At 38.2% G+C, this 13,919-nt stretch overlaps 2 protein-coding genes and 1 long non-coding RNA gene across 3 annotated transcripts; 2 read left to right on the top strand and 1 right to left on the bottom strand.

Moving 5' to 3' along the window:
• The first annotated feature begins 959 nt into the window (after nucleotides 1-959).
• On the top strand, nucleotides 960-2,638 carry LOC135650705 (purple acid phosphatase 3-like). The gene is made up of 7 exons (XM_065170251.1): nucleotides 960-1,191; nucleotides 1,285-1,441; nucleotides 1,522-1,629; nucleotides 1,719-1,846; nucleotides 1,978-2,106; nucleotides 2,184-2,251; nucleotides 2,339-2,638. The coding sequence occupies exons 1-7, from the start codon at nucleotides 1,015-1,017 to the stop codon at nucleotides 2,547-2,549; spliced, it is 978 nt and encodes a 325-aa protein (XP_065026323.1). The 5' UTR covers nucleotides 960-1,014; the 3' UTR covers nucleotides 2,550-2,638.
• A 1,123-nt stretch (nucleotides 2,639-3,761) lies between these two features.
• On the bottom strand, nucleotides 3,762-7,603 carry LOC103969927 (uncharacterized). The gene is made up of 6 exons (XM_065171539.1): nucleotides 6,762-7,603; nucleotides 4,947-5,182; nucleotides 4,812-4,861; nucleotides 4,543-4,659; nucleotides 4,368-4,457; nucleotides 3,762-3,923 (listed from the first exon to the last, which is right to left on the bottom strand). The coding sequence occupies exons 1-6, from the start codon at nucleotides 7,589-7,591 to the stop codon at nucleotides 3,762-3,764; spliced, it is 1,485 nt and encodes a 494-aa protein (XP_065027611.1). The 5' UTR covers nucleotides 7,592-7,603.
• Nucleotides 7,604-9,865: 2,262 nt separating this feature from the next.
• On the top strand, nucleotides 9,866-13,876 carry LOC135651086 (uncharacterized). Its single transcript, XR_010501731.1, has 3 exons — nucleotides 9,866-10,044; nucleotides 11,486-11,935; nucleotides 13,622-13,876. It is a non-coding gene; the product is annotated as an uncharacterized LOC135651086 (long non-coding RNA).
• Nucleotides 13,877-13,919: the final 43 nt, after the last annotated feature.

The following is a 13,919-nucleotide window of genomic DNA, read 5'->3' as shown; positions in this document are numbered from 1 at the left end:
TCTCATTTTTTCTTTCATGACAAAACTCAATTATTAATGTAATATTAATATATTTTATTGTATACAACATATCTAATTTATTAGTGATTTATTATTTTTAGAATGATTTTTTTTTTATTTTTTATTGAACCCTAAAGGTTATTGAATATAAGAAAGATTTTCATCCTTCCTTTTAATTAAATTTAATTCTCTTAGCACTTCTTTTCCCTCTTTTCTCCTTCACCTACTCGTCATTCTTCGTTGGCACCATTGATGGATCAACCCTCTCGTTACGTTGCTTTGTCACCCGAACCCTCAATTCAGAATATGATGGATCAACTCTCGTTCACCCGAACCTCTTCCTTTGTGACGAAAACGAGAACAAGACTGATAAGATATGACCTCTTTATGATAGTGTAGCATCTTCGTTTTCATACAAGTGTTATAATTATTTTCACCAATATAATTATGAGAGAGATTTTCATTATTTTATTATTAAATATAATTCTCTTAGCACTTTTTTGTCCTCTCTGCCGTTTGTCATCGCTATCGACGGATCAAACCCATTGTCGTGCTGCTGTGTCACCCCCATGAGTATGACGTCACAGCTGTGCTGAATCTCTGCCCTCTTTGACCAGAACAAGACCGGCGGGATACACTGCTGGCGTCAGCAAAACTCGATGTGGCAGACGTTGCAGAGGACCCACAATAATCGATTATAAGAACTTGGTGAACCTTGCTTGAGGCCTAACAGATGATCCCCATGATCTTAGTCGAATACGTGTCCCGTCCTTATCGGCACAACGTCGTGCCAAGTCGGCAGGCTACGTGACGTGGGCCAGCGTCGGGTCCCCCCGCATTACAAAAGCTTATCTCACTAGATTCCACTGCCCTTCTTTGTCCATTTCCAATCATTAGGATCACCCTCTAGATTCGATTGGCCACCCATGCCCGTCCTTCGCGTCGTTATGTATACCCTACTCCTCCTTGATCACTCGCTGTCCTTCGTGTAGCTGTCCTCCATCGACCACGGCCATGGCCAGCTTCTCCTGCAAGATCATGGCTTTGGCTCTCGTTCTCTCCCTCGTTTCTTCCTCTGCGGAGCTCCAGAAGCTGGAGCACTCGATCAAGAACGATGGATCTCTCAGCCTGTTGGTAATCGGCGACTGGGGAAGAAAAGGGGAGTTCAATCAAACTCAAGTGGCAACTCAGGTTGGCTGCCATATCTCTCTTGATGCGCAACTCTCTTCCTTCTCATTCCCGGGATGTGTAGATTCCCACTCTCTTCGAGTTCATTGGTCGCAGATGGGAAGGATCGGGGAGGAGCTCGACATAGATTTCGTGGTATCCACCGGCGACAACTTCTACGACAGCGGCCTGACCGGCGTCGACGACAAGGCATTCGAGGAATCATTCACCAATGTGTACACAGCAAAGAGCCTACAGAAGCAATGGTACAGCGGTATGTTCCTCGTTCATCTTCTTCTGTGTTCTTCAACACTTTGGGTGACTATCTAATAAAACAGGTCTCTCTCTCTCTAGTTTTGGGGAATCATGATTACAGGGGCGATGTGCTGGCACAACTGAGCCCTGTCCTCCGAGAACTCGATAACAAATGGCTCTGCTTGAGATCCTTCATCCTTAACGCAGGTGCAGAAATGTCTTTGAAGGAAGCACAAGCTTATGTAGAATCGTAGATATCACTTCATCTTTTACTTCTTTTGCCTTCTGAAAACTAGAAATTGTGGACTTCTTCTTTGTGGATACAACTCCCTTTGTTGATCATTACTGGAACAATCCCGAGAGCCATCACTACGACTGGAGGGAAGTCGCCCCGCGCCAAACTTACGTTTCGAATCTGTTGAAGGTACAAAATTCATCTGTGTCATAATCCTTCATGTATCAGCTCAAGCAAAGATGCAAAAGAACGTAGAATTATAATCATGTTTAACACTGCATGAAAGTTCTGTACCATGAGGTGTTCTATTGTGTCATTAGGATTTGGATTCAGCACTGAAGGAATCAAGAGCAACATGGAAGGTTGTAGTAGGACACCACACAATAAGGAGCGTGAGCATACATAGAGATACAAAGGAGCTCCTCTCATCACTCCTCCCAATTCTTAAGGTGATTTAGCTCAAAGAGATGCTAAAGTTTTGAGATTGGTTCTCAAGATATATACTGATGCTACCAAAATTTCTCAGGCTCATGGAGTTGATCTGTATGTAAATGGACATGACCACTGCCTCGAGCACATTAGCAGTAATGACAGGTACAGGATTTAGTGTCTTCTCCTCCACATGAAGATATATGACAAGGATTGTTTCAAGAGACCTAACAGTCTATCCCTCATTGGTAGTCCAATCCAATACCTAACCAGTGGAGGTGGTTCAAAGTCATGGAGGGGTGTCTTCAATTCGAATGCCGACAAACTTCGATTCTTCTACGATGGCCAAGGGTTCATGTCCCTGCAGCTGACCAAGACCATGGCTCAGGTGGTGTTCTATGATGCATTTGGCAGTGTTCTTCACAAATGGAGTGTGACCAAAGAGCTTCATAGCTCAATGTAGGAGGGAAGAACCCTGATTGTGCCACAATCCTCAAACTATTAGTTGTATCAAAATTCAATGATGATATTTACTACGATTGGTCAGTTTCAGATGACTTCTACATGGATGCTAGCCAACTGTTTGTTGTCTGAGAATCTGAAACTTAGTAAATCCTATCATTGTTCCTATATGCATATGCTGGCAATGTGATTTCTTCTCTCTGTGGCAAAAGTCAAATATGATATTTGTTTAGACTTAAATTTGAAGTTTTGGAAAAAAGAAACCTACTGCCAGAAACTAAACAATTTGTAACTGATCAAGAAATATCAGAGCTAAAAAGATGAGATAGATCTAAAGGTTAGAGAACACTACAAGTAAAGTTTCATCCCTATGATCTTTGCAGGGGAAAATAGTGTTAGGCATGATACTTCGCCAGGTCACTTCCAGTGTCATGTCTACTGTCAGTGTGATCTAAAGCTCAGTTTTCCTCTCCTTTGTACATCTTTCAAGCTCTCTCAGTTTCTTTGTGTTGATCCACTTCCTTACTCAGCATTTTGATTTTCATATTAAGTGTATCCACCAGCAAAACTGATTCTTGGAATGATTGTTCACAAACTGTCACAAGTTTTCGTTTGTGATAAGATTTTAGCACTAGACAAATATATCTAGTTAAAATCTTCAAATCCATCGGTACCATCCAATACATTTATCTTAGACAAATATATCAGGATCTTTGCATCTTAAGATCAATGCTTGATAGGATGATCCTATCAAATCCTCAAACTATACTGAAGGCTTACAGAATCAGATCTAATGCCATATCTGTAAATGTGCTGATGCTACCCAAACGCAAGTTCTCAATGAACATCTACAGAAGTTTGGAGTGCAAAGAGTGACATATTTATGCCATAAAATTGCACAAACAATTAGATGAGCTGAAGTTTTCATTTTTGTGATTACATACTAAAAACGACGGGAAACTCAATCATAAGAAACCAAGAGCCAGAGAGAGAGAGAGAGAGAGAGTCAGAAGAAAAAACAAAAGACTTGATAAATTTATTTATTGAAAGACTTAAAACACAAAGAGTAGGTATGTCCCAGACAAACAATATGAAGATCATATTTGGTATATCCCAGACAAATGATAAGAAACTGTTTATTGAATAATACGTAAGCTAAACTTTCATATCCATGAATTACCTCAAATGCTCAAGGATTAGCACCATGATTTTGCTACTGTCTTGAAGCAGAATTACCAGGCTGTGTCATTCCAGTACTTCTGTTTTCTGTAGCCATTGCAAGAAAAGTAATCCTACACATCATTGCTGAAGTAGACTCCGTTCCTGGTCCAAAAGTGTTACCAGGAATGATGGAAGATGCCATATGATCACTCCCCTGCATCTTGAAATAACAGAATCATGAGAATTTTTTCTTGACAGAAAGGATCATATTATATCCATCTGCATGTGAAGCACAATGTAGAACTAGATTGAGGCTAGTAACTAGTAATTAATATACATTATTTGATGAAACACAAATTCAAAGCATAATTTTACCTGCTTTACTTTCTGCAATATTATCCCTTGGCGTTTAAACATTTGATATTAAGTTGATTCTACTTAAGAGTATAATATCATACAAAACAAAAGTAAAGAATGAACTACTAAAGCTAAGCAAATTAGCCAGAGCAATCTCCAAATTTGGTAGAGGTAATTCTTCCCACTAGAGAGCATACATGAAATCTAACAAAAATGCCAAAAACAAATAAGGTAAATAGAATTCCTAAATTTTGAATGAATAGCCTGTCGACTCATCTATCGATTGTCTAGTGCAACTTACTCTTCCTGTGGCTGTTTCAGGTGCTGGAAGCAGCTCTTGAACAAATGAACCCATTTTCATGATTAGAACTTCTCGAGTTATTATATCCCTCTGTCAAAGAAACCAGTATATCCCTTAAAAAAAGGAAAAAAGAAAAGGCTAATTCAAATTTCAACCCAAAGTTCTCGTGACATACCTTAAACTCCATAAGATAATGAAGAAACAATCTCCTAGCCCAAGGAGCTATCCTATCATGGAGTTCTACATACAGCAGTGCAAAAGGTTCTAATGACCCCGCTAATTCATACCAAGCCTGCATAGTGGTAAGTAAAACAGGAACTAACAAAATAACCTAATAACCTTTTGTCACAAGAGAACAAAAAGCAAACTAGAAAGTATCCGAGCTACACATTATAAATTTTATATTGACACAAGGGTTAAAGAGAGAGAATTGCTCAGTCAAACCTTGTGATCTTCCACATGGAACCTTATATCCTTTAGTCCACACAAGTACTCTGAAGAGATGGAAATAAACAGATAACCACATGAATTATAGGAATGCTTATGAAATGTGTTAAGAGTCCAGTTGCATCACAGTACCCTTGTTTCTTGAGGGCAGTGCAAAACGGACCATGTACTCTGGGTAGATATATTTGTCCAGATGTGTCGACCACACAATGTAACACTTTGGATTTAGAACATTGTCAACACCCATATCATATTTCTTTCTAGGGCAGTATTGCTTTGATCCTGGCCGGACTTGCTCTGCATTCCCCATGATAACCCGGCAAAGCAGCATATGTTGTACTCCACTTCCCACTTCACAGAGTCTAATGCTGGATTTACAGAAAGCAAGAAATAACAGAAAATTCAGATCAGAAGAACATCTTGCATTAATAACTAGCCCATGGCCACAGTTAATTTTAAAAATAAATAGTATGATATACAACAGGATTGAGACAGAAATACTTTGAAACTATCAAATGTTTGGCATTTTAGGATTATCATAAACCATTAAACATGATATAGTGCACCTAAAATGTCTAGAAACCAAAATTTAACTCTTCCCATATTTTGTATTTTCAACGAGGAAAGTTCCATGGTAAATAGTGTAGAACATACTCATGGTATGCAATTTCGAATAGTATCGCTTGGTACGGGCGGTATGTACCAGTCTGACAGCATATCGGTATGCAGACCGCTTGTTACCGGACGAACCGTGCTATAGTGTTACAGTGTACATTGTAGCAGTGCTACAGTGCTACAGTAAGAGGAAAAAATATTTAAAATCACTCGATAAGCCCTGGTGTATTGCTCGGTACGCCAGTACCATACCGTATCGAGCCAATCTCGAAACACTGGTATGGTACGGTATTACACACCTTGCTCTAAACAATGCAATTTGAATTTTTCAAGATGTTGATGTTTATCTAAACAGTTAAGCAGATATGATATCATATACTAAACTTGTTTGTACAATTTGAAAACCAAATGTTTAAGAAAAAAATATTGGATCATGAAATACAGAGTAATGCCAAGTTTTAGTTTCTAGGCACTTTGATTGCAACTGGATCACATCCAATGGTATTGATTATAATGCTTTCAAGGACAATCTACTAGATGCAGGATATCTTTGGACGTATTTTACCTCTATGGTACACTATATGCATGGCAGATGAGACAGAGATATCTTAAATTTATCAATAGAGACATATCTTGAATTTATCTATAGATGTGCATTACATCGGTGTGTGTGTGTGTGGTTGAGCTTATATAATAATATGTATGGCATTTGATTTTTGCTCCAGCACTACACTTAACTAATCAACAATGCCATTTTGGATGATAATTGGGTGATGTATGTGATTCTTTTTTTGCTTGAGCACTATCTTTGATTAATAAAAAATATCCATTTTGAATGACAATTGGGTGATCTACATGGTAAACTATTTCCACATGGTGCGAGATTTGATAATTAGGGAAAAAAATGTTTGGCCAACTCATAATATTTCAAATCTAAGCCAATTAACCATAGAGGTCCCTTTACAGTTACATTCACTGTGATCTGATGTTAACAGTTGGTTGCAGCCTACTCCTGGGATACTGCAGCATATTCAATATCCAGTTGGAATTTTCACTCTTGGGTAACAGAAGGAGACAACAATATAAAATGAATGAAAACGATACTAACATTAATAGTCAATTCAGTGCTCTATGGGTTCATTATTGCAGTATGCTTACCAATAAGTTCCAATAGAAGGAAATATAGTTTGAGCTAAAGATGAAGATGATCTGATCTCTTTAAATGTTGCATAGTATATTACTTGCTAAAAAGGGTCTCGGTATCAGAAACAAAAATCACAGTATTAGAATGTCATTATAGCTCGATGAAACAATACAAATTATGAAGAGCACCTGGCAAAAGCACGATCCTGAGGTGTCAAATAGATGCCAGTGCCTAGAACTCCTACTTCACTGAGCCTCCCACTGTGGCCAAAACCATTTATAAGAGCTTCGGTTATGCGGTTGTCTGTTGAGCCATACCATCCATACTTCACATTTGCATTCCCACGTTCCCTAGCAGTGAACTCTATTTGTCTCTCGAAGGCTTCCAGCCTATGTCGACCATTGCACGCATAGATATCTAATATGCTAGCAGGTGTTGCAAATGGCCCCATTCCTGATAAAAATGTTTCCTGAACAGCAAGAAAACTTGCACTGCTTCTTTGAAGTCTAGACACAAATGGATATAGAAAAGGCTGCTGTGAGATTGGAACTTCATTTTCTGCAAGTTGTAAACTGCTTGCACTTTGTATCCCACATCCACAGGCCAAGATCCAGGCATCAAATTCGGTTGGAGGAATGCCCTCCTGCAGAAGAGCCATATAAGGTAAAAAGGACTTGCCAGCTTCGTCCATCCATGCCACTGACTGCATCTTCCGAATTCTGATATTTATCAGGACCATTGAGGAGAAATCAATTAAGAGAAATAGCTCCTTGTTCACATATAAATTTACAGAGGATCTTCCCTCTCTGAATCCTTTAATGAAAGGCCGTGATAATGCCTCAGGGAGTTCTAACCAGCCATCCTCTTCAAATATCGTGATGTGCCTTGGAACACCTGAGTGGACATAATTAAAGTAATTGTCAGCCCTGGTATGGCTAAGCAGGTGGTGACCATGCGGTATCGTATATTCTTTGTGAAGTTGAGCAACTTTATCTGGCCTAGGATTAGCCGAATCCATCGATAGAACTGTCAAACCCCAAGAGAACAGACATATTTCAGGAGCATCCAACACCAACAACAAGCTCTCGGACTGGTGTCCAAGCTAGACAAAATTCAGAAGCATAATATCTATAAAAAAAATAACATCAAAAGCTATAAGAAATAGCTATAGACACAATTAAAATACACTCAGAGTCCTCTTTTTAGCCTCATTCCAGTCAAAAACAAATGAAATAAAACAACATAAGCAAAAGAAGATGCATTCTTTGAAAACAAAGTATTAGAAGGTTTTATTATAATTTCCCATTGTTCTTACAGTAGTTAAAAAGATATCATTAGGTAGTTTTTTCAAAGTTGTATGCAAAAGAATATTTGATCATGATGGGTTTGGGAGCCAAGACGAAGACCTTTCCCCTCTTCTAATACAAAGAAGAGGACCATTTCAAGATTACATGAGAATTTATCCATGAGCAGCCAATACCACAGCACACACACGGAATTGGTAGGATCCAAAAAAGAAGGAAAAAGGGGCGTCAGAATGTAATTTAAACACAAGAACTCTCTTTCACCGACTTTCTTTAAGAGGGCATCATCAGTCAGGGTTCTTGATGTTAAGTTCAGGAATAACTTAAGTGAGCAAGAACCTTTCTTCGATCATTCCCGCACATTGAATCAATGAGGGATATCATCAAGCAGGATTCTTGAGATTACGCGCAGAGAATACTACAAGAAAGCCTAGTCCCACATTATTTTCATGAATAAGAACGACCGAAATACGATGGCAGACAAAACAACAGCCTTCATCTTTCTTCCACCGAGTTCATCATTTTCCTGATCATTTAACTCGAAGTCTCAATCATACCACTCGATGTCAGCGGAAATCACCAAAAGGATCACGTAAAAGAACTGAAAAAGGACGACTTTGATAGATAAGAGAACAGGAGGAGGACTGGAGACGCACCTCCGGCCAAGGTCACGGAGGACGAACCGAAGGTGAAACCGAGAGGCTGTTGACGTGTTATCGAGGCGAGGAGGGTGGTGGTAAATAAGGGGGAAGCATGTCAATCCATGGAGATACGGTGGGCATGTGTCTGATGCAACAGAGAGGGAGTGAAGCCAAGCCATCATTACCTTCCAAACAGTGGCCTCTTCTATTTGATGAGGGTGGCGAGGTGGTGAAGATGGATGGAACAGAAGACTGGGCTTCCATGGGCCAATATCTGGGCTTTACATTACCCAAATCCATCTCCAAGAATCACTCGTTATTCTTCTTCAAATAAATTACATCCCATGAAACTGAAATGATACAAAAAAAAAAGATTAAATAAATAAATAAATTTCATGGATTGCATCAATAAAAGAGATTCGCTATAATTAATTAGTCCATAAGTATTATTAGTATTTAATTTCATCCCCCAATTATTTTATTTTATTATCATCTTCTACATCTAATTTGGTGCTAACATTAATTTCTCTAAACTTAATTTGACCCACATGGCTAACTTTGCATCAAATTCTAGCTTATTGACGTAGATTGGACCTATTTTAATTTTCTAAAAATGATCAAAATATCTTTAATCTTTTTTATAATAAATATCATATCATTAAAAATTTATTTGATAGTAGTTATTTAATATAGGGTGAATTTCTTGGAAAAGCTCCTCTTTTTATATTTTTCTATGAAGGTGTCTATAATTTTTACTTTTCTCATTCTTTTGTGAACTATATTTTCTATAATACTTATAATGCCTCTAATTATCGCTTTATCACCTTTGTCTCGTTGTCTTTTGTCATCCACCATGTCAATTGTTAGATTTTCCTTATACACTAAGGTCATCGATGAAGGGAAAGAGACCCGAGAGGAAGGAGACAACCATAGTTTGGCTTTTCCTTCAACAAGGCCTAAGTCAACGAGGTTGCGAACAGGCCCTCAGCTTCCCTTTGTTTCCACGCCCCTCTTCAAAGACCCTCATCTTATTTCCTTTTGTGTTGCTAATAATCATCTTATCTCTCTTCTCCTGACCCTTTCTAATCTCTATATCTCTTTCTTAGTTTTAACATTACGATTGTGACAAATGTGGGGCATCGTAATGGATCAACGATAGCCGTACGAAGGTAACAATATGAAATATGAGGCACCAAATGGAATAAATGAAAAATGGTAACGAAAAGTAAACAAAAAAAAACTTTTTAAGAAAAATTATCCTTTCATATATATATATACCATTTAAATAATCGACCCACCGGTTCGTTCCGTAATCCGTTGGCCCTTCGTTTGGTTTGTTTGCAAGCCAGTCCGGTTCTTATGATTGCGGTTCATTTTTTCGCGCCCTGCTACCGATTCATGGAGATGGGGACGGAGATGGAGAGACTGATGCAAATGGGGGAGACGGTGCCCCGTCCTCCTCCTTTTCGATCCCTCCATGCCTCTGCCATCGCCTGCTCGAGTTCCTCATCCTCCACGCCTCACTGGTATCTTCCCTCCCCCCGAACCCATTGCCTCTTTAGTTCCTCAAATCTCAATCCATCATGTTTTAGAAACCCTAACTCTAGTTTCGGAATCCCTGACAAAAGAAACTCCAAATCCCCTCACTCGTCAAGTACTCCGCGTTTCCCTTCTTCGCCGACGGATTTCTCCCGTCTCTTTGCTGGTATCCTTCGTTATCAAGAATGATAGTGTAGAACATAGGTTTATCAAAACCATATCTGAGCATAACCAATGTGAATATATTGGATTGCAATCAAGAATGACAGCGCATTTCTTAGCCTTGTAAGATTGTTGGTGGGCCATCTAAATATATCTGATATACTGGATCATCTAGGGGCAATCCATTGCCAAAATGGTATCAGCAGTACTGCCTCTTTCATCTTCTTTTGCTATCATCACTGTAGATCATATTTTCAAATATTGAATTGGCCCTGATAGAAACAGGCTCCAGCCATTATTTTATTTAGGGCAACCACCAATGTAACAGTTATTTTTAGAAGCTGATAACTAATGTTACTGTATACTAGTAGTATCAGATATTTGTGCTAAAAAAGTCATCAAGTTACCACATGTTTTACAGTGAATAGGTTATCTCTGTGCAACGTCTTCAACTCTTCGTATATGGTCAACCCTAAGAGAGAAAAGGAATCAAAAGATTCATTGTGTATGTTCCCTTTGCTCTCTGGAGGAACTATATTCTGAAATGTGATTTTTGAATAACAAAGTAGATGGGATTATAATCTTCGGTGATGACCATTACCAAATATTGCAACTAACAAGGGGGTAACTTATTACAGCCAATACTAGGCAGGTTAAGATATCACATGGTAGAGAAGAATCCAGAATTTTATGCTAGTCATTCATGCTTATTTCAAATGTTTTTTGTTTTTTCGGAAACAGCATCGAGTGGTTATGATTTAGCAGGTACTGTTAACTGATAGCGTCTTCCATAACATTTTGTCTGTGATTTGTACCCCTCTACCAATTGAAGAGGTTTTTGTTTGAATCCTTGTGGACATATTGTCAAAAGGATTTGACCCATGTATTTCTTTAGGTGGAAGATTTTCCTTCCTGCTTTCACCAAAAAAGTCTATATGACTTGGCAATCAATATATTTTAAATTGCCAATATAACATAAGAAAATTACTGTTTACTTTTTTATCTATTAATTTTGTACTCAGCATGAATTAGCTCAGCAAATTAATATAGTCAAAGGGTTTAGCAGGCCAATTAACAATAATTATCTTCAATATTATGTGCCATCCTTATTCTCAGAGATCTTCCTGCAAGGCCATGTGTATGAAATTGTAGAAATCATGACATAATATCACATTCACATTGAAAAGAATTTTGCAATTATGATCAATGTCACATGAGATTTAAAGCATTAGCTGCCATTTAAAATGCATAGTCACCTTGATGCAGTGAAGTTTGTTACCAACTACTCTGAAGAAGAGATATTACAAAGACTGTGACATGCATTCTTTTGCAAGTCTTGGAGAGCAGATCAAGGCAGCTATATGATTGCAAATCTCATTGCATGATGGCATCATAATTTGCTGTAGCTTCCCTCTACAAGACGAGCAACAAGATTTTGGTAATTGTTACTGGGATCATCAGAAGTTTCAAGCATACTATCTTAGTTCTGTATACAACTGGTATACTATTCTCATGGAACCTGCAAGAAGTATCCTTGTTTTACTTTTACTATATTTTGTGGCTGTTTATATAAAAGGCATCTGTTTTAGCGAACTTACAGATTACATGTCTATTTTAGCTATACACCATTTCTGACACTCGACTGGCATAATCATGTGATGGCAGGAGCTTAAACTATACCACAATGAGACTACTAAACTTCATCCTTGTAAACAGGTAGTCCATGTTTTATGGTACATAATCTCCCAATTAGAATTATGGCTTTCAATCAGTTGCATTGTTTAAGCTAAAATATTTCTCTAGCTCTGCTCTGCTGCTGTCAGTTGTGTCCTGCTTCTTTTTTCCTTTGCTAATGATCTTTAAGATTTTCATTTTTTTGAACTCAATGGTTGTCTCTCAAACTTAATATCTTTTTGATAACCAGCATTTTTCTGTCAGACTATCCTTATTTTCGGTCACGGAGTTGGATGGATGATTTGAACTGATCAAGCAACAACCTCATTAGAATATATCAAGGTCACAATCAATCATTCATGCTACTTGCTCATCTCTTTGGAATTGTCTGACTCACACGATGAGTCATGTCCATGGTATTAGTAGGCAAATTTTGACAGGGACAAGAATGAGGCCTCGCAACTACTAATCGGTTAAGAATTATCAATCAATGCACTTGTCAAGGATAAGGATGAGGCCTGTGCATTATCTTCTTCTTTTTCTTGTAAAATTTCACTTTTCTGAGTGTTTTTGGTGGCTGTTCCATGACAGCAACGAGGATGGGGCTTCCCAACTGATGATGCTTTGGGAACTATCAATCACTACCTTGACAAGGATAAGGATGAAACTTTCTCATCAATGATTGTTTAGTCCATCAGAGCTTCCCTTGCTAACCTTGATTGAAGTTCTTCTGCCAGCCAACCTGAATGATTGGATCGGTTAATGAATCAAGAAATGCTGGTGCATGCAACGACCAATTTATGATGTAGCTTTTATTTTATGTCTAGATGCTTGCTAGGAGAAAAAAATAGTCATTATTTATGCTAGGTATAGAATCCCTCACAAATATCTTCAACTGTTCGGAGAATACTTTCATGGTTATTAGCAAATCAATTATTCTCCCAAAAAAAAACAGCTCAAACTGTAGAGCCCCCCCAAGTACAGTCATTTAGTTATGTTTTATTCCGTTTTCTATCATTTTGGGGTCCAAGCCTTGGCAATTCACTAGTTTCTCTTTTTTCTCTTAGTTGTTCATAAGCCTTTTCATCTTTTAAGCCTTGTGTCCTCATGGCAAAAATGCCCTTCATTTCTCCTCTTTGGGTGTCTGTTTGCAAAGTTTACACAATTAAGCACCTACTAGCTGTATTAGCCACCCCTTTTGCCAATAAAAAAGAGAGGAGTGCCATAAAGAATGAGATGAAGTATCAGACTCTGTTATAGTTCCAACTGTAGCTTCATGAATTAAAATGTTACATAAATTAGAATGTTTGTTAGGTGTGTGCAAAAACTTGAATGATGTAACCAAGATTAACTTGCTTGCTTATCAACACTTATTATCTGTCAGAAAGAATACTGTTCCCAGTGGACTATGGCAGATTGTTTGATGACCATGATTAGTGTGTTTCATCTAAAACACATACTGCACAACATGAGTTGTTCATCTGTACTTTTTTGTTCTACATTTTCAATCTAAGTTGGGATTTGAAGGCAGGGTACTTGATACCCTGAGTTAAAAGGCATTCATTCATTTAAATCTCACAATATGCTTGGTATAAATTTGTCCATGCTTTTTACCTAATGTGGCGACGCTTGTGATGCTACTTTTTTGTGATGGTTGTTGTATGGTTCATTGTTCCTTGTAATTTGGTGGCGAGTCACATCTTGCTTCTTCTTCTATTCCAACTACAGGTGTGCAACTGGATATTGAGGATGTGGAGGAAGCTAATGAGGACCCACCATCCATTTGTATCAGTATGCACTGAGGTCTTCTCCAGCACCACAACTGCTGCAGGTGATCCATGCCCATCACTGGTTGCTTGTGCTTTGATGTACGCCATCTTCTGGTTGACCACATTAGAATTCGCGCATAACCCTATAAACGACTTGCATTGATTTGGTGAAATGGCACGCTTTGAGAGGAACTTCCAATTGGAAGTACGTTGATATCAATAATTTATCCCACCGATTTGTATAATTGAATCTATAA

This window comes from Musa acuminata, chromosome BXJ3-10, assembly GCF_036884655.1.
Source record: "Musa acuminata AAA Group cultivar baxijiao chromosome BXJ3-10, Cavendish_Baxijiao_AAA, whole genome shotgun sequence".
In the NCBI taxonomy this organism is placed as follows: Eukaryota; Viridiplantae; Streptophyta; class Magnoliopsida; order Zingiberales; family Musaceae; genus Musa; species Musa acuminata.
The sequence above is the reverse complement of the archived record's forward strand: the minus strand, read 5'-3'. Positions and strand labels throughout refer to the sequence as shown.